At 40.2% G+C, this 27,303-nt stretch overlaps 1 protein-coding gene across 5 annotated transcripts in view; it reads right to left on the bottom strand.

Annotated features, from left to right (window-relative positions):
• LYPD6 (LY6/PLAUR domain containing 6) overlaps positions 1–27,303 on the bottom strand; it is a 124,162-nt gene that overhangs the window by 25,771 nt on the left and 71,088 nt on the right. For 4 of the 5 annotated variants that reach the window (XM_045479768.1, XM_045479765.1, XM_045479763.1 and 1 more), the window contains one exon: positions 1,798–1,986. In XM_045479768.1, coding sequence (XP_045335724.1) covers positions 1,798–1,915 — 118 coding nt within the window. In that variant the 5' untranslated portion in view covers positions 1,916–1,986. Of the gene's footprint in view, positions 1–1,797; positions 1,987–6,823; positions 6,846–27,303 lie in introns of those variants that run through there. The other variant, XM_045479767.1, reaches the window with a different exon arrangement.

Here is a 27,303-nt window from a genome sequence, read left to right as displayed (position 1 = left end):
CTGGCACAGAAGTGGTGTGTGTGTTTGTTTTATTCTTGCTCACTTACATCCAATCCCCTTGATTTCCCTTCCCACTCTGTGTACAATCACAGCCTCAGAAGAGGCCTGTCTTTCAGCGAGGTGACCACTGAGTCAGTCACTGAAGCGGATGAAAAGCCCCACAGAAGCTGAAGGATTTAGCAATAAAAACTGAGATTGAAATTCAGATTTTTGTTCACCAAGTCTAATAAAAAAGCATGGCTCTTTAGAGAAAAGAACAAAAGGCAATCCTAAAAAAACACAGCAAGTATCAAAGCACCTTCTTTTCATGGTTACTAAAATAAACAGCCCTCCAAAAACAAGCAGCCAGAGAATCTTCCCACACAATTAACCAGTAGGCACCAGCCTTTTACTGGTGAGAGTACACAATAGCAGTAAGACTGAAGAAACTATTTGCTGCGTGTCAAAGTGTACTTGGAGTTAAAAAATTAGAGGGATGCATTTTCAGGAACCTCAGTTTACCATCTAAGCCAATTACAACATCATAAGCAACAAACATCCAGTTGCCTATTATATATGTGCCTACTATTTTATGGATATTAGTCCACAAAATAATGCAACAGGGTGTATATTATTTCAACCACTCTAGAAATGTGGAAATTAACAATAAGATTCCCCTAACATTTATTGAGCATTTATGTTGGCTCACACGCATCTAAGTGCTTTGTATGCATTCCTTTATTTAATCTTTACAAAGTTAGGGAATTTATTTCAAGCCAGAAGGCTACAAAGCAGTTGAGCCGGCCGCTGACCCAAGATCCAAGCCCCTGTGCATTCCTTGGAACACCTCTCATCTAAACCAGAACACAGACACATTAATCATTCTAACCGTGTAGCGCTGAAGGAATCCATGTTGCTGTCTCCACTTAGTGGACTATAACAGCCTCAAAAGCAAGAACTATGTTTTATTTACCTTTATATTTTCCATGCCTATCACTACGCTTGACACACAGCAGACACTCAAAAAATGTTTGCTGAACAGAACATTTCAAAAGAATAATACACCTCAGGGCGAATGCCAGAGGTCCATATATACCCATTATACCCGGCTCTCACCACCACAGGGGCAATGCAGAAGAGGATTCAAACAGAAATAAAAGATAAGATAAATACAGAGATGGAGACCCAAACAGCAAGTAAATCTTCTGTGTTTCCCAAAGTGTGATCCTTAGAATATGTAACAGAAGCATCTGAAATTCTTGCTAAAAGCAAAAATTCATGGGTATCGTCCAGATATGTGCAGTCAGACACCCCAGGGAAGGGATCTGGGCATCTACATTATTATGCACTCACTCCCTAGATGATTCTTAAACACAGGAAACCAAAAGGGATAGGGAATAGGAAGTTGTGGGAGGCAATTATGCTGAAACTGAGAATCAGATGCACAGACAGGAAGACCAGCTATTATCTTGCCTATAAAGGCTGATCTTTTACAAATACCTTCCTCCTGGGACATGCCAGTTCACTTTGATAACTGATTGAGAGCTGGCACAAGTTAAAGGGAAGGGTGTTCAGAATCAGAGCGATTGTGCTGGGAACAGAGGAAACAAGCCTTAACAATTTGCCTTAAAATAAAAAAACAGACACCCTACAAAAAGGTGAGGGTAAAACATACAACATCTTCAGTAGCACCTGCACCCCCCAATTAAATCCTCCAAGGTTCCCCTGCATGGAAGGCTGCCTTCTCCTGTCCATTTTCAACTCACATCTTATTCAAAGCAAAGTGACATTTCTGCAGTGAAGAGAACAGAGTCTTACTTGAAGGGTGGAGGTAGACAATGTCTTTCACTGTGAAGTCTCGCGACTGAGCGGCTTTCAGACAATCCGCCAGCAGGCTCAGGAGCAGGAGCCAGGCCAGGGCAGGGCCAGGTTCCATGGCAGACTGAGGCGTCACTCATACAGGGGGCCTGGGAGCCAGGACTTGGGACAATGGGAGAGAACTCGCACCTGAAATATAAAATAAGACTCATCTCAGTGTCCCACTCGAGGAAACCAGGAGAGACCTGGCAGAGCTCCTGTGTTGGTAGGATGGGCTGGAGGGAGACAGGGAGCCAAAGGCACAAGAAAGTGGATAGACACAGAGAGAAACTTTAGAAACAGTAACTTTAGAGCACTTAGAACATTCCAGCCCCAATCTATCCCGAATCAGGTAGCTAACGCTCCACTGGTATCCATCCCCCCTAATATCCAGCAGAGATGGTATCAAGAGAGATTGAATTTTAATGAAATCCAGGAGGATTTTGCCAGAAGGCTAGGGGATGTCTGCCAGAATGCAACAATAAATAAGTCAAGTACAAAAGTTCAGAAGCATTTCCTTGATAGTGGTGACAGCCAGGTATGAGAGTGCAGACGTCCTGTGTCATGGTGCTCAAGCAAACCTACACAAGGTAGGCTTTCATATTCGCGGTGGGGGGCAGGGGGGGGCACGAAGAAATGTAGGTAAGTTGGCCTCTCCCAAAACACAAAGTGCCTTTACAGCTCAAAATCTCTCTAACTAATAATATTGGCCGGCTGCTGTTGAAGCCCTTACAAATATATCACTTAATTCCCCCAACAACCCTATGAGGGTTACCCATTTTCAGTAAACTGAAGTCCAGCAAATAAGCAGAGGAGTTGATTCAAACGGAGACAGTCTGGCCACTGACTCCACATTTGCAAACTCTAGGCGACACTCTGTTCTTCCAAAGACTGATTCAAGGTGTATAAACTTAAACTAATAAAATGAGGTCAAAGGATCCCAGTAGCACTAAGCAATCATCATTTTATCCTTTATTCTGGTTCTGTCCTTTTCAATTAAAATTGAGAGCAGTCAATTTTTTTACTAGGGTTCAACTGTCCAACTTACTAGGAATGTAGATATATATCTTAATTTATACGCGCTATTTTCTTGCCATCTTATTGCTTTCCTGTAGAGTCTGTTCTTCAGGCTCCACTCTTTTGCAAATACCATCATTCTATTGCCCACAAAAGGGGTGATGTTAGATATTCACCTTATTTTAAACTGGTGGAGAAAAAAAACCAACACCATTTGGACATTTTGTTTACAAATTTTAACACAAAGATTCAATGAGATTTTTAAAAAGGCATAACAAAATCCTAAAATTATTTTGTCAAAATAAATAGATCAAGAGTAAATATATTACAAAACAAAATCAATACAGAAAATCAATATGAACTAATCAGATATTAATGAATACTAATCAAAACAGGATAGAAAATATAAAAATAAATACAGAAAATAGAACACTCGAATAGACACAACAACTGACATAAGTGGTTTTTTTTTAATTACAGAACAGGAAAATACAAAATGAATAGTATTATGATAACTTAATTAAAAATTGTGAAGATTAACCAAAACCAAACAATACACAATGCACTCATATGAACTCCAGATGGATCGATGCATTCATTGTTCTTTAAAAAAATCGACAAACTATTAGGAAATAAGAGTAGAAATCTTATCACCCTGTGGCAGCTTGATGATGCCAGCCTTGCCAATTTCATGCTCATTCCCCATCTTCCGTTTACATTTGGTTCCCCAGGCGAATGTGCATTCAAGAGGAGAATAAGCTGCTTGCTCCCTTAATGAGTGTGGCTGCCAGGCACTGTGTTAGGCACTTGTTTGAAAAATATGGTAAGAAAACAAATATTCATGATATTTCTCCTCCGCCGAATGACAGAGACCAACGTGATCTCATCTTAAATGAACGCAGTAGTGCTCCATTTTACATCCACTGTGGCCAGGTATGGTTGCACCTGAGGAGCAAATCTACCCTGCATCATCACGCCTCAGCTCCTCACAGTCTGCAGCAGGGCCCAATTTGAGAGGGATGGGGAGGAAAGCTATCGGGTTTTATTTTGATATAACCTAACATTAAGTATCAACGAGCTGCCAACCTAAGTTCTTTTTAATGTGAACCTCACTGTCCACACCAATACTTCATATGTACCAAACAGTGCATTTATTAAAGCATTTCTCACTCACAGTATTCCTCCGGTTACTGGTTTAAAGGTCTCCCTCTGCACGGTACTCACACTAAGCATTATTTAATGCCATCTGAAATTTACCTTACCTCCGTAGCATGGCTACCAGCCACAAACCCTCATTCCACAGCATGTGGGTGCTACATCTGAGCAAAGAAGTAAAGAGCTAGATGCCTGGATTTGAAACCTTGCTCCAATGCTTTCTTTCTGTGCAACCTTAAGTCAGTTACTTAACCACTCTGTGCCTCAGTTTCTTCATCTGCAAAATGAGGATCATAATGCTACCTACCTCAAAGGTTTATTACGAGAATTAGGTAACATAGTATAAAGCACTAAGAATAGTGTCCATCACACGGTAAATACTGTATAATATTTCCCAATATTTTTACTACTACTGTTTTGTTCAAAATGTAGTTTTAAAGTCAATGTAGTTTTCTAAGTAAAGGTAACTATGATGCAAATGTTGTCTTCTAACTGAAAGTAAATATGGTGCCATTTATTTGGGTTTAACACACAGCTCACTTTCCTTAAATCAGAAAAATATAACAATTTCCAGAACTACTATGTACGACAAATCACAATCCACACGTCTCTTTCTCCCCAGCATCTGCCCCATGGCCAGCCAGGCAGGGAGGGACAAAGCAGGTGCGAGACAGGGACGGGCACGTCTTGCTACCAACATTATAATATTGCCTAGGCTCATGCAGTCCCAGGTGACCTCCTGCCATCCTTCATCAACGAAGCAAACAGATGGGTGATGCCCATCTACACTCCCTCCATATCTCCCCCAAGCCACCCTCCAAGGTCTATGTCCCACCTCCATGACCTTTACATTCCCGCTTTAGTTAGATTTTACTTGTATAAAAGATATTGAGAGAGCATAGGTCTCTTATATCCCTTCGAAGCACATGTCTCCATTTTGTGTGCTCACACATGTGTTTAGAGTTTCCAAATTCTTAAAATAGTTGAAACTTGATTATCCCAACACACTTTACTAATGAAATTGTTCCTTTTTTAGAAAAAAAAGAGGAAGTATGTATTTTCTAGGCTTATGTATCATTAGAAAAAAACAGCAAAATGGTTTAGAATTTCTGATAATTTTAATGGTTTTCTTTTTGCTTAATTTGTATGCTCAAAAATTTCTGATAAGCATGTATTACTTCAGTAGAGTTTGTTTTTTTTTTTTTTTGTATATTCATAATTTTGTACAACCATCACTCAGTCTGGAACATTTCCATCAAAACTCTTGTACCCATTAGTGGCCACTCCCAATTCCCTCCTCTCCCCACCCCTGCAACCACTAATCTACTTTCCATCTCTATAGATTTGCCTATTGGGAACATTTTCTGTAAACAGAACCATACAACATATAGTCTTTTGTGTCTGGTTTCTCTCAGTTAGTATGATATTTTCAAGATAAATCCATGTGGTAGCATGAATGGGTATATCATTCCTTTTTGTGGCTGAATAATATTTCAGTACATGAATATAACACATTTGTTTATCCATTTATCCCACTGACAGACATTTGGGTGGCTTCCATTTTTTGACTACTGTGAATAGTGCTGCTATTAACATTCACATTCACACTTTTGTGTGGACATATTTTTAAGTTTCTTGGGTATATACCTAAGAGTGGGATTGATGGGTTTTATGGTAACTCTGTGTTTAACTTTTTGAGGAACTGTCCATCAGTTTTCCACTGTGACTGCACCATTTTACATTTCCATCAGTAAAAGACCAGTGTTCCAACGTTTCCACATCCTCACCAACCCTTATTTTCATTAAAAAATAGTTTTTATTATAGCCTAGTGAGTGTAAAGTGGTGTCTCGTTGCATTTCCCAAGTGACTAATGATGTTGAACATATTTTCACGTGCTTATTGGCCATTTGTATATCTTTTGGGGAATAATGTCAACTCAGATCCTTTGCTCATTCTTTAAGGGGGTTATTGTCTTTTTATTGTTGGGTTATAAGAGTTCTTTCTATTTTCTAGACTCTGGACACTAGATCCAGACACTCAGATCATTTGCAAATGTTTTCTCCCTTCCTCTTGACTTTTCACTTTCTTGATGGTGTCCTTTGACATACAAAAGTTTTAATTTTGATGAAGCCCACACATTGCTTTTTATAAATATAGATTTTGTTCCCATATACAAGTCAAGCCCAACATAGCACTAAAAAAATCTGCACACAATGCACAGTAAAAGAACTTGTCTACTTTGTAGTAGCCAGGGCTATATTTTCCACCTCTCTTTCCCTTAAAGAAAAGAGAATGGGCAGAACTGTTTATTAATATCACCATCAACTGCTTACATTCCTGCAGTAAATCATGAAGCACTACTCACTCTATTATTATATTCTAGGAACTGAAAAATGAAAGATGAGTTACATGCATTCACAATTAGTCTAACCATTCCTGAAATATGGGCTCTGCTGAGGGGGCTGTATTTTTTCTGTACAGATTCTCAGTAGTCAATGAAGCTTTATTCCCTAAGCCTCTCAAATACGATGCTGGACATGCTCAGATAATACGAAGGGTCTTTCCTAGGACTTTGACGCTTTTCTCTGGAGTCCACAGTGCCTTTGGACTGTCCTAGACATTTAGAAAAGATATTGCACTTCCATTTTGTGTGCTGCTATTTGAATACGCACTGAGGATCCCATCCCTGACTCCAGTTCTCTTTATGAAGAAGTACACTCTCATTTTCACAGCTCTGTGACCTTTCATTTGTTATTTATGAGCTTTTGCAAATCTAATACCACTCTGACAGATTTAATTTGTGCTCTAAATTACCTTTGCATGAGTTACTCAACTGCTGGTTTTATTCCAATGGATTACTTGCTACATTCTGAAACAGAAAAAAAAAATTAGTTTGAGATCTATTCGACTTCCTCCATTTGGGAGAAAGTTGAAAAGAGTTGCATTCTGATTTTCACTGCATGGTAATACTTAGTATAAAGGAGGATTTCTAAGACTAGTCAGGGAGGCAAAGAGATAGACCCATAACCCAGATCACGTTTTACAAATCCACATCCTAATTGCTGTTTTATATAGAGACCATAAAACAAGATACCCCCAATTCCTTAAACTCACCACTAAGATAATTAAGCACTTCTGGAAGCTACACTGACTAAGGTGCCAATTACCAAACAACACCTCAATATTAAACCAATATATAAGTAATTGTGAAGTAGAGAAGTAATACAAGTCTAAGTATTTTTCAATGCCGTTCCTATTATAATATGAAATGCCTAATATGGGAGCAAAATGAAATTTTGAAGCCTGGAAGATCATGAGAAATCTTGACTTAATTTTCAATAATCCAGGTTTGGTGGTGTCTTAATGATCTGAGTAAGTTAATTCAGCTCCCAAAGTATAAATTCAACGCATGTATTACAAAACTAAGACTACTTAAATATATCATTCTGACTATGGTACCTTCTCACCATTTGGGAATTGCTTATAACATGGTGGTGGTTTTCAAACATGGGTTCATTGACATGTCTCCATTGAGAGACAACATCTACATCTTCTCCCTTTTATTCTGGGACAGCCCTATAGACCAATTGAGCAGAGTATAGTGGAAATAACACTCTCTGGCTTTTCAAGCTAGGTCACAGAAGGTAATTAAACTTACACCCAATGTTCTGGAATGCTCAACCACATAAGCAATCTGAGCACTCTGAGTGCCATGCTGTGAGGAAGTTCAAGTAGTCCACACAGAGATATGGAGACTTCATGAAGAGGCAGTGCTGCCCTGCCAGCCCCCAGCTGCTCCTGCCCCACTGCCTTACTCCATTCCAGCTCCCGCCACAGTCTGATCAAAACTGCATGGAGACTCCAAGTGAGAACAGCCTGGGCCAAGCTCTTCCCACATTCCTAACCCACACAAACCACGAGAGAGAAATGAAATGATGATAACTACTTTATGCTATTACATTTTGTGGTGATTTGTTCTGTAACAATAGATATCTAGAATATGAGGAACTGGTGTAGGAGAACTAACTAGGAATTCTCGTACTCATGAAAATAATCCTATTTTCCACATTGGTTGCAAGGTACAGAAATCGAAATCAAACAGGCTATAATCAAAAGAGGGAGAAAGGGAAGAATTTTATGGTCTCATCTAATACTCCTGCTTGAACATGGCTGGACTTTTAACCCTCTTATCAGGAATTTCCAGCCCTCAACTCTACTTTGTCCCCTCATTTGCTTTTATTCTCATTCAGATCTTCCAGCTTCAGAAGCATTCCCAGACTGTTTTTCAACTGTTCCAGAAAACAACAACAACAACAACAACAACAACAGCAACAACAACAAGAAAAAAAAAAAGCACCTAAAAAAAAAAAAAGGGGGCAATCCATCCTTGGACTACAACTGGCCAGGGGAATACGGCATTCCAACTGGCCAGAGCTGGGCTATTAGCATGTCACTTGGACAGATGCATAGTGTCAACTTCATATAAATCACGTAGTTTGAGAATAGGGGAGGTATTGGCTTTCCTAAGGAAGGAAAATCTAGGTATTGTCACCTGAAGAAGATTTGCTGGGCTAGCAAAACTACACAGATGTCCATACAATTAACAATACTAACTTCTAAGTACCTGCATTAACCTAGAAGTGCAAAATGAAGTTAATGATGGCCAAATGAGTATTTCAGCAAATGGTGGGGAAGTTACCTGTTGACACGATTTCCTTCTCTAAAAATAGAATACCATGCCAGTACAACTTTGCAAATCAAAACAAAAGGCGAAACAATAGTTCTAGTGGGCATTTAGAATCACTTCTGCCCTATGTTCTCCCCTGGTTACGAGATGGCTCTCCTACTGATACCCATCATGTGGTGCTATTTGGGGTGCACCGTGTTCTTACACGGCCCATCCTATAGGGTGCTGTTGTTTGGACCAGGGTCGGACATTTGATCCAAGCCAGACCAATCAGAGTTCTTCCTGGGTATTTTACAAGTCAAAACTGGATAAAGACAATCAGCCCTCTCTGGTACAGAAGTCCTCAAGAAGTGAAACTCAGGAACACGTGTATGCCATATTCCTCTCCACAGGGAGGAGGAAGAAGAGAAGGCAGCTTGCTGCCTGAGAGAGCTACTGATAATGGAGGTAAGAGCTGAGCTATGTGTAACCATTGCCTTTTGGGCTAATTGTTAACTCTTCCCTTAGAAGACTCAATCTCCATCCAATAAATAACATTTTTGCCCAAGCTAGTTTGAAGTCGTTTTCTGCCCCCTGCAGCCAGGAGATCAGACCAACCAATTCAAGACCAATTCTTATAAAAGAGGCCAGCCCCCAGCTTAAATTTTTCTTTGTAACATATATGCTTTTTTACATTAATACTTCTTTAAGGCTTATCAGCTAAAAGTTTAGAGTTGGTTTTAAAAACGTCAATAATAGAGAACTAGTCAGAGATTATCTCTTTCAGGCTTCATAGACACTGATGTTTCCTTTCCTATAGGGAGACAGATGATCATCTATTCCCAATATGAATTGAGGACCTATCTGCATAAAAATCAATGCTTTAAAAAAGTGTGTATTTCTTTTCCTGGAACCCCTTGGCAAGGCTAGAGTTATAGGGAAAAGCTGCCTTTGGACCTTTCCCCAGTCTGATTTAAAGGTCAATTGCATCAAAACCCTTCAATTCCTGAAGGATAAATGATGTCTGGCCTAGTATGCTTAGCAGTATATTCACATTTCTAAAAGATACTATATTCACTCTCTTCTGCTTGTTGGCTATTTGCTTGTTTGCTTCTTCTATCAATTTGAAGTTTCTAGAGAACTGACGAGAAGGCATTTTGAAATACAAACAGCCACAAGGGGATAGAGTCAAAGAACTCTCCAGGCAGGAATGGAAAACTAGGTACATTTCAGTGCTGGCCTGCCGTTTTTTATTTACCTGGAAGGGGGTGGTGGTTTGGAGAAATTTTTGCTTCGTGTCTTTTATTAAATGCTTCTGTATGTTTAAGAATGTCATATTTTCATTTTACTTGTTCTAGGAATTCTAATCCCAGAGACCTTCCAAAAAATGTGGAAGTTAAAAATGTTTGAACTTATTAATTCCCACTTTCAACTTATTAACAACCACTTAACATAATCTTGATTCTCACCCAGGACAAAAAAGAACAAATCCACATTAAATATTTTGCACGCAATAGGGTTTTGCCCAGGGTTCCAAGAATCCTAACCAAGTTTTTGTCCAAAGTCCTTGAAAATTGTTACCGTTTAGCCATTTATAACTCAAGATCAAGAAAACTGTAATTGCTAATTTCATAGATGTGGCAAACCCTTTCAAAATTTCTTACAGGGTAGGAGGGTGAGCCTGTACTCTTCCTGTGGGAAAAATGAAAAAAAAAAAAATCAAATAGCCAACATCAAAACAGCGACTTATGTAAAACAGAAACCTCTATGGCTGTATTTTTTTCAAATCACTGGATTCCTCAGTAGCTAAGTAATAAATCTTAACCAATTTTTCTCATTTAATAAAGAATATGCTTTTAAAAACAAATCTATCCATGCACTCATCCTCCAAATTTCTGATCAACCAATACCTTGAGCTATACAACATGTGTCCTGATAGTGCAAAGACCATCAGGGTTTCATTTTTGTGAAAGGGTATTGGGGTCTGTGAAAACTCACAGTCTAAACTATAATCTGACTATTTGCTCACTGTGGGTTTGAAGGCAAAGGAATGTATCAGATGACCTCCTGCCTCTGTATCATCGGGATAGGAATTCTTCCTTTGTAATGCACCATCTTCATTTGCAAGCTTCCATAAATAATGGTTATTAAAGAAGTCTATTATTGTAGCAAAACAGAATCTAATAAGATTTTTACATAGTAGTATCCATCCAGGCAGAAAAAGATGTAGGAGTTATTAATAAAAGAAGATTGTCCTTGATAATAGGAACTTTTTTATTTTTGCATCTAAATTAACTCCCTTCTTAGAAAAAAATATTAAGTAGCTTCTTAAGGATGAGGAAGTGTAGGTACCTAAACTGACTCCACTCCCTGAATGCTGATACTGAAAGAACCATGTGAGACTCCTCTCCCCTCACATTACTGCATTTTCCTACTTGTCTCCAGTTGTCCTCCTTGGTTTTGATTTTACTTGCTCATTCATTCATTCATCATCCTCTATGAGCCAGGGATAAACAGCATTATTATACATGCTGTCGTTAATAGTTCCAGCTTAATACTCAAATGACTTAACCCTATTAGTAAAATCATTGATGTAACTCTTAAAATTCCCCACACGGTTGCTAAGTACGTGGGAGGAAATGTTGACCTGCCTTGTATGCAAGGGAGAGATGATACATCTTTGAGTCACTGAGTCAAGAGTGATCACGGTGTGATATTGACCTCTTGTCCTTACTAAGGCCACACATTTGTAAGACACCAGGTAGAGGAGCCAGGTAACACAGTGACTGCACCTGCCCTACACAAATCTCAGGGAGGTCACCAGGCATTACCAATAAGACCCAACAGGAGGTTCAGAGTCCTTCCTAACAACCAGGGCAGCTTATCTGGAAGAAGGAAGAAAGGGAGAAGTGGAACTTGATGGGGATGACCCATTATATTTTATAAAGATCCAGTTAACATCTAAGTTCATATGAATTATTGAATAATTATACTAGTAACAGGACACTGGAAATAAGTATTACAGAAAACAAAAGATATTAAAATTCCAAAGAATCATAGCCAGGGGTGGACTTACTACGTAGTGAAGGGTAAGCTTCAGGGTCCCTGATTGTAGGGGCCCCTGCCAAGGCCCTATTTCTAATTTTAGGATTGTTAATTCATGTTTTCTTTTCCTTAAGGGGAGCTCCTCTCTAAAAACCTGGATCAGCCACCCCTGACCATAGTAATGCAAAAACAATGTTTATTAGTCATAATATTCTTGCTTTTTCTCTGAAAAGGGTTAGGTTAATAAACAGAAAAGAAATGCTGTCATTCTACTCTCATGGAAAGGAAAAAAAAAAAAAAAAGTAGGAAAGACAGCACATTAACCAAGGCCGGCCTCAGAACTGGGAAGTGGAATTATAGCTGGAGAAAACAATCAACCAATGAGATAACTACATTCCTCTGGGGCCCCTCCAGCACTGCCCGCGAGCAAATCTCCCAGGACCACTGAATGGAGAAAGAATGTAGGGCGCCCCTAAGGCAAAGGAAGAATTAAGGCAGAGAGAAAACCCCAAGCTTTAGATAATATGTGTTTCTTAGCTATTTTAAGAAGGGTCAGAGAAGCCACTTCATCTCATCGCTGGACTGGAAAGGAGGCCAGTCTAAAGGGAGCAACAAGATCAAACCCAGCAGTCCCGGCAGTGCTGATCAGGCGCCAGTCGATGGAGTAGAAAGGGAATTACATAGGAGCTCTGGAGCCAGTCAACCCCAGGGCCTTTTACCTACCTCCTTGGATTACTGTGAGAACAGATAAATGCCTGGAAAGACTGTGGAGCACCGGGTCTGGAGCCAGTCCAGGCTATAATTCTGACTCTGCAACTGACAGCTGTGTAACTTTGGGCAGGCTTCTCAACCCTTGTGCCTCAGTTTATTCATCTGCAAATAGGGGCAATCATACCACCTAGGTCAGAGGGCCCTTATCAGGACTAACAGAGATAATACACAGAAAGCACTTTGAACCATACCTAGCACATGCCTGCTAGCTAATGCAATTCGCAAAATCAGCTCTAAGTGTCCTAACAAGGCATTGGGTTACTCATTTGGGTGGGTCAAGATGCTGCCTCGGAAACTTCTGCACCCCCAGTCTGGGAAGGAGGTATGAAAGGTCTTCAAAAAGGCTTCTGTGGAATGCCGTGTTCTATTAGGAGAAATCAAAAGCCCAGGTAGCTTGCCAGATTTTTCTAGCTGATCCCAACTAAGATCAACATCCTCAGGTGAGGATAAAAACACAGGGCAGGTGAATTAAGTGAGGCAGATCGGGGAAGGTCTACGGCAGGACTTCTCAAATTTCAGAAATGCTTTCTCCTTCAAAGAGGAAAAAGTCTCACAGACAGAATTTCATCTACCCTTACTGTCAACTAATTAATCCTAATTATAATAATTATATGCTACTTACACACACACAGATAGGAAACTAGGATTAAGCTCCTTTGTTTAAAAGCCCACACGGTACTTTAAAAGCTAAACAAAATTACCAAATATAAATAAAATTACATTAAAATTAAACACACTAGTGAAATAAAATCTCCTTTAAAGAAAAAAAGTCAGGGGCTCCTGGGTGGCTCAGTACATTAAGCATCCGACTTCGGCTCAGGTCATGATCTCACGGTTGGTGAGTTCAAGCCCCTTGTTAGGCTCTGTGCTGACAGCTCAGAGCCTGGAGCCTGCTTCAGATTCTGTGTCTCTGTCTCTCTCTGTCTCCCCCACTTGCTCTCTCTCTCTCTCTCTCTCTCTCTGTCTCAAAAATAAGCATTAAAGAAAAAAATTTAAAATAATAAAGAGAAGAGTCTCACAAACAGAATTTCATCTACCCCTACTGTCAACTAATTAATCCTAATTATAATAATTATAAATGCTACTTATATACACACAGATAGGAAACTAGGATTAAGCTCCTTTGCTTAAAGCCCATGTAGCAGCTTTAAAGCTACACAAAATTACCAAATATAAATATAATTACATTCAAATTAAACACACTAATGAAAGAAAATGGAAAATAACAGTAATGACTAGCATTGATTGAGCACTTACTATAGGGCTGAACCCAACATGTGCAAGGCACCCTTTACGTGCTTTCTTTAATCCCCACAACACTGTGAAGTAGGCACTATTATTACCCCATTTTACAAATGAGAAAACTAGGGCACCAAGAATTGAAGACACACATTTTTAAATCTACAGAACTGGCAGGTGCGCAGAAGTGCACAGACACCACTTGGGGAAGCCCAGACCTAGGAGGTATACAGCATCTGGTGACAGGGTGATGGAGGATGAGGCAGACCCAGAAAAGAGTTCGGGCCATCACTTAGCACAAGAAGGACACCAAGATAGGGATGCTGGAGGGGAGGGGCCACCCACCAAAGACCACATTGTCTGGGTGTCCTTTTGTTTTTGTTCTGGGTGGGGCAGAAAGAGGGCTTTGCTGGTAATCCCAGAGGGAGAGGAACTGGCCCTCCTACTGGAGTAAGAGTTAAGATGAAAACCTGGAGAGAGGAAGTGCAGGGGAAAGATGAGAAGAGAGAGGGTAAGTAAGAGGGAAGGGGGTTGTCAAAAGAGGGCCACGGTTTCCAAATTTGCTGATCCTAGCAAACTGCTGATGCTGGCTCTCATGCATTACAATTTCACTGGTGTGGGGTGTGACGTCAGTATGAGGTTGAAAAATCTTTCCAGGTGATTCTAATTTGCAGCAATGTTTGGGAAGCTTTATCACACTTTTGCAAATGACGGTGGAAGGAAACAGCTCCTAAAGGTATTCTGTCCATCCAGGGCACCAGCACACCAGACTGGAAAGTTCCCCTTAGCACTCACTTAAGGAACCAGTAAGCAGTCCAAAGTAATCAGCGTTATGCATTCCTCTAGGAATCCTCTTTATCCTATCTATCCTTAAAGTACTGAGGAAAGGGAGCGAGCAGGTTGTGACCTATAAAATGACCACAGCTTCCAACGTGACAGACTTCTCTTGGCCACTTTGGTAATAACTTCCCAAAAGTGGTTTTCATCCTCTTGATGAAATGACTGTCCCATGTTGCCCTTGAAAGACTCCAAGGTAAAGTTCACTCTACCTTTCCGACCCAGCACACTTAATTTTATGACAACAAAAGAGAAAATGCCGGGAGGCCTCTCCTGAGACACACATATGCTTACAATCATTACTCCCAAGGTAGCCGGAGAGACAGAGGAGTTTTTGAGAAAAGAAACAAATAGGCCAACATTTTCAGAGGCAGCATGGAGTGTTGGGAAGAGAATGGCTTTTGCAGACCGCAGACTTGAGTTTGAACTCTTGCTCTGCTACAAAGAGCCATGTGAACTTGAGCACCGAACTCCCTGTGGCTCAGTCTCCTTGGCTGCACTGACACACTCAGATGCCTTCAATTCATCAGGACCCCACACTGCCATTTCCATTATGTGTGACTATGATCGTGACGCCAAGCCTCGATCATTAAGTCACACCCCCCTACCTGGCCCTTTAGAGGTGGCAAATTCTCATCCTCACTGACTTTCCAGTCACTTGTTCTGATGTTATTCATAGAAGGAAGTTAGGCTGAGAATAAAGCAAAAGAAAAGAACAGAAGTAACATCATTGGGAATAAACAGGGAAGGCAGTAAAACATTCATCCTGGTTTCACTCTGTAAAGTTAGAGTAACATAGATCTGATATCAAAACCATATAATTTATGCAGTTGCATTAGATCCTGCCAGGTCTTTCTCACAGGGGTTACAGAACAAAAACAAAAACAAAAACATGAATATATCGTAGAGATGAAAATGTAGGTAATTGTAATGGGCTCTCTCTTTCAATCCTCCATTATTATTCATTCCAGAGGGTTCTAAATTTCTGTATTCTAAATAACGCTGTGAGTAGCATCCTTGCGACTATAGCACATGATCTATTCCCCCATTATTTTCTTAGAATAAACTCAGACACAGGAGAAAAAAGAAAATGAAAGGACCCTGTCTTCCACTGAGTAGACCAGGAAGAATGCTGGAGGGTTTCTCTTCCCTGGAATTGTGTCATAAAACTATGAGGTAAGTATTTTCCAAGATCCTTTGTTTTCCTATGCTTGCAATCAAGAGGGAAAGACAAGAATCTCTTTTGGTCCTTTCCTCCTGCAGGATTGATTAAGCCAAAAATATCAAGTCCAGGTAAAATGAGGCAATGACTGAGTTTCCCATGACAATAAAACCTATCTCTTCTTATCCTGAGACCTGTGAACAGGTATCTTTTCTAATCCTAATTTACACTCCAAGTTCAACATTTTCCACTAACAATGCGTGCTCTACACTTGATCTTAGCCAAAAGGCCGAGAAGCAATATTAATAATGCATGCTCTAAATATGGCAAAAAAAGCATCATAAACTCCAAATTAATCACTGGTTATTTGGGAGAATTCATTCATTTAATAAATATTCACTGTGTCAAATATGTATTGGGTATTATTCTACATTCTGGGTTATAAAATAAACAAAACAGATGAAAACAATATTTGATGTTCTGTCTCAATATATTTCTGGTTTATTACAGCTCAGTAGTTTTGGAAGAAGAAAGGGATTCAACAAAAATTAATACTGAGGTTCAGTTCGTGATCAAGCTGATTGAATGTAGCTCATTAACATTGTTGGCTCAGCACAATTCAAGTTTCTTTTAGTGGTATAGTGCTTGGGGACTCTCTACTCCAAAAGGAAACAAAAAAATGCAACACATGAAAATTTTTTGGTTACTCACCAGATCCCAAAACCCCAAAATTGTTCTGGGCATTTTTTTTTTTTTTGATGTGTAATAACTCCTGTGTTTTTTGATCCTACTTTCTAAATACTTTACAAATCAGTCCTACCTTCTTCATCATGTCTATGGCTGGAACTTCAGTTCAGGTCCTTAATTTTTGTTTGGACTATGGCCATAGCTTTTAAACTAGTCTGCCTGACTCTGGTTTCTTTTCTTTCCAATATTTCTGTCTTACAGTTTATAAAAACAGAGATCTGATCACATAGCTCTACATTTAGAAACTGTGAATAGTTCTCACTGCTTGCAGGATATAGTTGAAATTTTTTATCAGCACATACAGGGAGTGGGAGAATGAGTAGATAGGCCCTCAGGATTCTGGATTAAGGCCATGCCATTGGCAGCAGAGAAGTATACCCCTTTTGAAAAACAGCCCCTGGCATATGGCTGAGCCCTGCTAAAGACAGAATGCTTGCTCACGTGATAACAAGGGATCATGCATTCAGAACTTCCCATTATAAGCTGGGATCTATTAGACTTAATCATTCATAAAGGCTGTCATACCTATCAGAACCTCAGCCAGCATTATCACCTGAGGGCTTAAGAAATGCCTGGTGGGGTGCCTGGGTGGCTCAGTTGGTTAAGCATCTGACTTGATTTTGGCTCAGGTCAAGGTCTCACGGTTCATGAGTTTGAGCCCTACATCCGGCTCTGTGCTGACTGTGTGGAGCCTGCTTGGGATTCTCTCTCTCTCTCTCTCTCTCTCTCTCTCTCTCTCTCACTCTCTCTCTGCTCCTCTTCCACTGACGTCATGCACTCTCTCTCTTTCTCAAAATAAATAAATAAGCTAAAAAAAAAAAAAAAAAGGAAATGCCTGAGGCACAGGCATGGAATGCTGCATAACACGGCATAGGACCAGGACCCACTTCACAGAAAGGAGATGCAGCATTGAGCCCAAGAACATGGGGTCCACTGTTATATCATATACTGCACCACCAAGAATTAGCTGGAATAGCCTTCTGAAGGTACAGCTGAAGGACCAGCTTGGAGGCAATACTCTGAAAAGATGGGGTGCCAGCCTTCAAGATGCAGCACACGCATCAGGTCACGGTCTTCCGTACGATGCTGTGTCCTGAATAGGAAGAATACATGAGTCCAAAAACCAACAGGTGGAAGCATGAGTGGCCTCCCTTACCATCACCCCCAGTGATCCATGCAACTCTGAGCTCTGTGATATTGGAGGTCCTCATCTCCAAAGGGGTACAATATTACCAAAGGACATGGCAAGGTCCAATCGAACTACAAGTTTCATGTCCCACCAGGCTACCCGAGACTCTGTGTCCAAAGACCAACCAAATGCCATTATGGCAGGGATAATTGGTCCTACATAGGAGAAAGAAAGGCAGGGCTACCTTTTCACAAGAAAGGCAGGGAAGAATCCATATGAAACCTAGGTGATCCTCAGGGATGCCTCCTGGTGCTCCATTACCCCTGTGTAGTTGTGAAAGACACATGTGGCAATCCCAGCCTGAAAATGCATGATTACCAAGGTTCCAGACTCCTAGGAATGAAGATTTGGGTCATACAATTAGGTGGACCATCAAGACCTATCAGGGTGATGACCAAGGATGTGAGAAACTCAGAATGGATATTGTAGGAAGGAGAGGGTAAGTACAGCTGCAGCCCACAGATCAAATGCAGCCAAGGATGGGGCACAATTGTCCAACCAACCTTCATCTTCTGAGTTCCCTCCCACAGGAACCACAGGGATGCTCCTCCTTGAACTTGTGTAGAGAAGGAGGTCCGTGTGGCACAAAGGGCAGACTGTAGCAGCCATGAAAATAAGCCTCATGATTTTTGACTTTGGGGGGCACGATCAACCTACAGTCCTAGCTGTGCTCCAAAATCCATCACCACATTCATACTGAGGCCACACTTCCAAAAGGCTGCTCCCAGCCAATGACTGAGGAAGGCAGGGATACTACCTACCAAAGCAGGCTCATTTTCTGGGAATACAGGAAACTCCTCTGATAGATGACTTTGGCTTGAGGGTACCCCATCTTCCTCACCAAACTTTCTTAGAATTGCACTATAAGCTATGATCCCTCCCTCCCTTCCAAGGGTCATCCTGTACAGCATCTGACAACTCTCCCAGTCTCCCTAGTCCATCCCCATTTCCCTCAGAGGTGTGTAATAAGTCTCCTATACATCTAATCCTGCCTCAGCATCTGCTTCACAGCCTTCATGACCTGCTTCTACCATCTCTCTAGGCTCACCCCCTACTTGCTCCCACTGTGCACTCCACAGACACCACACTAATGAGCATACTACTTTCTGCATCCAAGCCTAGGAAAAGCTATACTACTCCCTCTGTCTAGAGTGCCCTTTCACCTTTGCCTTCTCTCTGGGGTCTGAGGTTTGGCAGCCAGTATAATTGTGCACCAGACTTTGGCTTGGCTCTGTTTTCATTATTCTGTTTTTGCATGACCAGTTCAAGGAGAATCTGCCTGATTACAGAGTGCAGATTGCTCCATATCCTATACCAAGTTGTAAGGTTCCATGTGTTTATCCTATCCAGTATGCATCCTACAAAGTGTCTCTCCCACTCAACATAAGGGCAGGGAAACAATGTGTCTCTCCCACTCAACAGTGTTAGAGTCCAGAATGTGTCTGTCTGTGAAGAACAGCCACTACTCAGCTCCAGCTGAATGTTGCCATGAAGGATAGCGAGGCAAGATCTGTTGAGTTTTCAAAAAAACCTCAGAAAACCAGATTTTTATTGTGAGATTTCTGCATTTTAAAGGTTACAAACTGATTCAAAATTAAAACGAAACCCAACAGGAAGTCACACAAAAAATACCCACTGACTGCTATGGTCCACACCTGCCAGCTTTTGTCCACCATTCTAAAATGCACCAACGACCTCACCCATAACTCATATGGAATGCACCCTGCAGATCTGAGCACTGGAGGCTCGGCACATGGTGATGTCTCCGAGAGTCTGCACTACGCTCTTTTAAGAAACTTAACCATTACGTTTTAGCATTTTGTCTTCTTAGTTCATGAAGTATTTCATAACCCCATGCTACTGAGGACTGTATTAACCTCACCAAAGAGGCAACTAATTCATTGTCTTGTTCAACAAATATTTACTGAAGACCTAACATGGGTCAAACCCTGTGCTATGTCTGGAGGTTCAGATTTGAATAATTGAGCCCTTATAACCAAGAAAATTGTAATTAAGTAGAAGAAACAGAAAAGTAGAAGGTACAATATTATAATGTTTGAGAAGATTTTAAAAATACATTTATTCTGTACTAAAGCAAACAACTTGAGTTCTCAAGAAACATTAATATCTTTTAAACAAACAAAAATGTGAAACTATCTATATCTATATCTATATCTATATCTATATCTATTCAAGAAACACCTTAAACAGTAACCTAGCTATTTGAAAGATTTTAATGGGTGAGAAATCTTTTCATTATAAAATTGTAGAAACTAAATGAGGACTTACAAAATGCAAATAGTGAGCATTTAAAAAAATATTAGTACATATTTAGTTGTAAATGCTTTCATAGAATCACTTCAAAACTGTTCCTCACTCTTACACTCTGAAATTTCTTTTTCTGAATAGTGGCATAAAACATAAATTACTTTGGGGGAAGAAATTTTATTAGTTGAATATCTACCCTATCAAGGTCCCATTGTTTATTAAGCCCTGTTTCTAGTGAGGTAAATTTGTAAAAATACACGAATACAACAGCGGCTAGTTCTAGAGAGACTTTTGGCCATAGATTCCAGGATTCCTGAAGACCCATCTATACATTGTGAAGATACAACCGGCTACCCCTTGGCCCTGTCCCTAACTTAGGCACACCTGCACTCAACTAGTCTGACATGTGTTCTCGTGCAGTAAGGTGTGGTGTGTGGATGGAGCCCAGAATGAGAGTGAGCCTGGCAATTGTTCCAAATATTTCTTTCCTTCTTCCTCACACGTCCCCAGTCACATTGCAAATCAGTTGCCTGGTACAGGCCTAGTTCCTCAAAGCAGATCTATGTACTTCACTTTCTTAATAATCCTGGCCAACCCTTCAAAATTTACAAGGTGAAGCTATTCTGGTCTGTGAGTATTGGGAGAATTTTAACAATTGGATTAAAAAGCCAATCAAATGGTAAACTCCTAGGGGAAATGCTCATGCCAGGGAATAGATTAACTGTTAGCTGATTTCAAGAACAAATGGAAAGTGCAAATCTCAGAGAAATGAGGTGGACAAGGAGAATAAAGTAAGTGGGACATGAACAACTGAAAGAATTTGGGCCACAGACACTGGTTTGGTAAGTCTATAACACAGTAGAAAGATGAAATTCTTTTTTCTTCTCAATTACTTTTTTTTTTTTTAATCAAATTTCATCTTTCTTTACACTTGATACAATTTGGGCATGTTTGTTCTCTACATCTATTCCCCTGTATAATATGATAAATGAGAGGGGAAGAAATGTATCCGGTAACTTACAAACTTGACCTCCTCTTTCTCTGACCCTGGTCTCCCCCGAGCAAGGTAAGGCTGCAGGCAAGAATGTTGGGTTCAGGATTACTCATCACCAGGGGATATCTGGAGGACCCTGCTGGAGAGTCCTACATATCCTCAATTTGCCTTGTGTGAGGATAAGGCCAACAGTTGGATGATGCTTAGCGGTATGTTAACCTTTTATACAGTCATGGAGAAGGGAAAATGCAAGCCATAGAAGAGGTTTTCTGAGATGAGTGTGACATTGTCAAAAACAATAGAAATACAGCAGATATTAAAAGTACCAGAACCGAGCAAAGTATTGTTACTGTGCTGGGTCTTAAAATTCAGTCCTGGGGTTCCAGGCTCAAGTGGCAGTATGGGGAGCATGAAGAGTTCACGATTATGAAAGAAGCAAATTTAATCAAGTATTTATTATCTATCTTCCATTTTCATTCCCACCACATAAGACAGTTTGGATCCTAACATGAAATGCCTTTATATATATTTTTTTAGCTTAAAAAATGGAAGCAGTTGACAGTATTTTGGCTCCCAATTAACATAGTGCCCACAATGCATATTGAATATTTATTTCCTGTTTACTAGTTAAAGAGGACAGACATGGCTTGTTTAAGAAATCTGTCCTGGGCACTGCACTATGTTTATACTGTTCACAGACTACAGTCCCATTGTGACTGTTCATCAACATTACCTGAAAAAACAGACTAGTAAAGAAACAGACTCAGGAAGTCTAAGGTAGAATTAGAAACTTTGTATTAAAACAACAAAAGCAAAAACAACTGTAGTGATTTTAAAGATTTCCAGATATAGAAACTTTAGGATTAGATCAATAAAAACATGGATAAACATCCCTCAACAGCAGTTCACAAAAAAGGAAATAAAAAATTAGCTAATAAATCTTGTTAAAAGGTTTAATCTTACCAGATTTAAAGACAAGTGAATTGAAACAATGATTCAGAACAATATAATTTCCTCACCTAAAATTGGCAAAAATACTTCCATCTGATAATACCCTATGTTAATAAATATGTGGGAAAAGAGACAATCCCATCTGAGAAGTAAATTAGTTTATCTTTTTTTTTTTTGGAAACTAATTTTTTTTTAATTTTTTTTTAACGTTTATTCATCCTTGAGACAGAGAGAGACAGAGCATGAACAGGGGAGGGGCAGAGAGAGAGGGAGACACAGAATGGGAAGCAGGCCCCAGGCTCTGAGCCATCAGCCCAGAGCCCGACGCGGGGCTCGAACTCACGGACCGCGATATCGTGACCTGAGCTGAAGTCGGACGCTTAACCGACTGAGCCACCCAGGCGCCCCAGAAACTAATTTTTTTAATGTGTGTACTCTTTAATCAAAAATTTCCACTTCCAATAATTTACCTAGCAGATATATGTCAAAAATGTGCTAAAATCATATAGGGGAAAATGTTCAAGATAACCCAAATATTTAATAATAAGGGTGAGGTTTATAAGTTAAAGTAATACCATACAAAAGAATATTGTATCACTTCTAAAAAGAAAGAAGATCTACAAGATATATTATGAAGAAAAGGAAGACACAAATGAGATTGTACACTATGGTGCTTTCTAAAATGGAAGTGAATAAATAATACACACACACACACACACACACACACACACATATATATAGGCTCTATGCATTATCTTTATCTTCTAAAAAGACACCTAAAAGTTATTAATAATTATGTTTGGGGAGAAGGCCTTCACTAGAGGAGTGAGGGAAGTTTTTACTTTCATTTTGTATGTTTCTACACTGTTTGCATTTTCTCACCACGTACAAATATTCAAGGGCATGCATGGTGTTTTCTGCAAGATCTGTTTAATTCCATGCTAGCTTCCCTCACTCTCTAGTACATTTCTTAGTCAAATACTTCTGTCAATCACCATGTGAGTGAGTCAATTTATTTCAAATTATATCCCACCCACACTGCCAACCTACGTACGAGAAAAATGGATTTGAGAAGGCCTATAATAAAAGACTCATAGTAAGGCTATTAAATAAAAGAAGCAAATAAAATTCATGGAAAGGAAGGGGAGATAAAAAGCCCAGGAAAATGTATTGACTATGATTGAGCAGTCAGCATGGCTCCAAATTTCCTAAAGAAAAAGGCAAAAATGGAAACATGATGGTTGATGTCATTCTTACTGTCTGGAAAAAGATTTCGTGCCTGTTTGTCAAAGATTTTTTTACTTGGTGCTGAATTCTAAGAGACATGATCCAAGACACCTTGAAAATATCTTGACTTTATGTCCTTAGGCTCCCAAATTTGACCCTGCATCAGAATCACCGAGAGGACTTGTTGAAACAGATTTCTGGGCTTTACCGGCAGGGTTTCTGATTGAGTAGGTGTGGGGTGGGGCCTGAGACTTTTCATTTCTAACAGGTTTCCTAGGTGATGCTGATGTTGCTAGTCCAGGACCATACTTAGGGACATGGGAATTTTTGACCACGCCTTCATTCATTAACCCTTAATGACTTCACCAGTAGTTCTGCCTAGGATCTGGAGATACTCTTCACATAAGCGTTTCAGTAAAAGATCCAAATGTAACCCAGTTTCTAATGATCTAATCAGAAAACAAAGATGGAACTTGAGACAGCCACAGATACAAAAGCATTGCCTATGCCTTGGCCCTTTCTTAATACAAATTCATTCCACACCACCTGTCCCTGATAGGCTTAGACAGGAACTGATAATGCAGATTCATGACTCACATTAACAATGGCCTCATTTTACCCACACAGGAGGCTGGTCTCCTGCCAACATCCAAAATATATTATCGTTCAATTCCAAAATCCAGAATCAATGACCTTTAGACAATCTGCACTCTTTTTAAAAAATTTTTATTTTTTGCCTATTGCCATGGGAAATAGAGGATTAACTGTACCAGGAATTAACATAGGACCTTTCTCCTGGAGAGGTAAGAGTTCAAAACACTTTTCAGATAAACAACCTCATTTGTCTTCCAACATGGGCAGCAGTGGGGGTGGGGTGGGTTGGGGTGGGGTGTGTAAACTGCACTTTTATTACAGCACTGGAATTCTAGGTCTAAGGCCACTGTCTCCAGTCCCTCTTTGCTTCATGGTTCTCAAAACACTTGGTGCCATAGGAAATAACTGGCCCATTTAACAGCTGCACTCAGATAAAGATCATACACAACACACACACACACACACACACACACACACACACACACACACACATTCACATGTACGCTGGCACCAACAACCAGTATGTTTTACAAGATTAAAAACATCTAAAAATATATCTAACAGAGGCACTTATAAATGTATACATTGTAGCTCAAAACAGAGAAAAATGAAAAAGAATTTGAAAAAAACTAAAAGTGCTCTGAGATCCCTGAATTTCAGTAAGCTTACCTGGCCTTCAACAGTTCTGTTTTAAATAAGCATCTACTGTGTACCAAGTACTGTTTTAGGAACCAGGATTAAAAGTTGGACACAAACCCCACTCTTGACAGTAATTACAAGATCTGTCATAAAACTGATCATTCCAGATGACAGGAATAGGTTAGGTGTGATGTTAACTGTATAGCTAAACAACGTGCAGAGAATGGTCACTTAACCCCTCCTGGGGGTTCCTGGGGACTTCCTGGGGGAGAAGACACAGCCAGAGACAGATGAACAGGAAACAGCTGCAATGCAGACAGAGGGGTATGGTGAAGGATATTGTGCTAGGCTGAAGGTTACATACCGCAAATCCGATCACTCCTTCTTTGTTACAAACAGAAATTCTATTTTGTTCAGAGTGGCATCCAGCCTGACTCAAAATACACTTCCCAGAATTCCCACCAGCACTGGTGGTCATGGGACACATTCCTGGCTAATGAGATGTAAATGAAAACCACAGTGGTGCTTCTAAGAAAGCTGATGGCTCACCTTTGGCTTTTGCTTTTCCTTCTTTGCCCTTCACCCTTCTTGGGGCTTGAATAGAGATGAGAAGCCCAAGAGTGTGACTATCATTTTGGGGAGTACGAGTAGAAAGATGGAATAAAACTGGTCTCTTGGAGCTGTCACATCTGCCCTGGACTGCCAACTTCCAGTCTTCTTATTAATGAGAAAAGGAAGTCCCTGTCAGGTGGAGCCCCCGGAGTGTGGATGCAGCCAGATACATGCCAACAGAAACCCATCTCATACCTGCAGGTGAGACTATCTTTGCATTTGTTTGTTTGCATGTCCTGGGGAAGGCCCCAAATCTTAGAGCAAACGCTAACATCCAAAAGCAATCTTCTTGAATCCTCCACTTTTATCAAAACATGAACTTAAGGATGTCCTGGCACTTTTAAAAAGTATTGTTATAATTAAGCAGCAAACACTATTAACAAGTGTGTTACTGGAAAATTTAAATATGATCTCTAATCAAGAGCTAGTAAAGCAAGATTACAATGGCCAGTAACATTTACAGTTTCCTCTGGAAAAAAAAATCCCATGAATACATAATCTCAGGGCTTAAATAAAATTTGTTTAGACAAGATTTTTTCTTCCTCATCCTCCAGACAAAGAACTACGAACTTTCTCTTCCTCCCTCCCTCCTCTCTCTCTCTCTCTCTCTCTCTCTCACACACACACACACACACACACACACACACCGCCTTTTGTTGTTTCCTCACACACAATGACACAATCAGTAGTCTCAAGCACTGATGTTGCTCTCCTTTTGCTACTTAAAGGGCCACTGAGACCTACAATCAGCAGGACACCATGCAAGAGTTAAAAAGGCTGTTTCTTTGTTATTCCAGGAAAAATGTTAAGGGACAGGTACCGCCTGAGTGTGGAGTAAACAGCAACAAGTGCTCAGGCAGAGGACAGGCTACCACTGCCTGGGGCAGGTACAGATCACCACAAGTTCTTTCAGGTCTAAAAGCATCAGGTGGTTGTCCTGGGACTTTCCCACCAGCCCTCCCAGCCCCCTCTTCAGCAAAGATGGGCGGGGAATGGCATGGAGGTCTGGGGCAGGGATGCTCCGGTCCTGGCTTTGCCCGAAGTAGCTTTTCCCAATGGACAATCACACCAGCTTCTCCACCTGTGCATTAAAGGATTTGACCTGCATCAGTGATTCTGAGCCTGGGCGGGGATGGAGCGAGGGTGGGGGGGATTGTGGATCGGTAAAATTTAACTTGAAAACAGTGGCACCTGGGTGGTTCAGTCGGTTGGGCATCCGACTTTTGACTCAGGTCAATGATCTCACAGCTTATGAGTTTAAGCCCCGTGTTGGGCTGACAGCTCAGGGCCTGGAGCCTGCTTTGGATTCTGTGTCTCCCTTGCTCTCTGCCCCTTCCCTGCTTGCACTCTGTCTCTGTCTCTGTGTCTCTCTCTCTCAAAATCAATAAACTTTAACAAATTTTTTAAAAATTTAACTTGAAAACAAAAAAAACTCCTCCAACAAAACTTTGCCAATGTTGTGTTTTCCTTTAAAAGGCCATACAAATAAAGCAACAACACAGACATAATGTTCCCAACCATGCTTCATGGGGAAGACTTGTCCTGTTATCTGGCCTGCTCATTTTGGAAGGGTCAGACTGTCCACTAAGTCTCTTAATATCCCAGTGATTGTGACCTTTTATTTATATATTTTGCTCTTGTATTTTGAAATGTTTTTCTACTTGATCTTCCAGACCAGTTTACCCCAACAGTCCCTATATCCCAAAACTTCTTGACTTTTTTGGGCACATAGATCCCTTATCAGTCTAGTGAAACCAATGAACCTTTTCCCAGAGTAGTATTTTTAAATGCATAAAGTGAAATATATAGGATTACAAAGCAAACCAATTATATTTAAATATCAACATAAAAATATTAAAATACATAAACTTGTGATACAGCAATATATATGCTTCTTTATTATAACATTAAATATCAAGCTCCACTGGTGATGCTAATAATGATTATAATTTCAAGCAATGATGAGCTTAAATGATATCTCAAGATGTCTGCAACAACTCTAATGTTATCTGAAAATGTTTTAGATTTGTACTGATGACAAAGTCACAGGTACTACGAGTCCTTTTGTGGTTTCATTAGAAGATAATAAAAATAAAGATGCATTTTTCCTTCCAAATTAAATGCCATATTTTCCTATAATTTGGAAACAGGAATTTTCCACCCTACCCTAACACCACTACTTGTTTTTTATAGCCCACTCCATTCCACATCCAACTGCATAACTACATTCATATGTAATGTGGCAATGTGATGTAGGGCCAAATATCGATGAAAAGGAAGTCATCTTCTAACCCTGGTCCCCTTACCATCCCACCCCTCCTTTCCAGAGGCAATCACTGTTGACAATTTCTTG

The sequence above is a fragment of the Leopardus geoffroyi genome, chromosome C1 (genome assembly GCF_018350155.1).
Source record: "Leopardus geoffroyi isolate Oge1 chromosome C1, O.geoffroyi_Oge1_pat1.0, whole genome shotgun sequence".
Classification (NCBI taxonomy): domain Eukaryota; kingdom Metazoa; phylum Chordata; class Mammalia; order Carnivora; family Felidae; genus Leopardus; species Leopardus geoffroyi.
The sequence above is the reverse complement of the archived record's forward strand: the minus strand, read 5'-3'. Positions and strand labels throughout refer to the sequence as shown.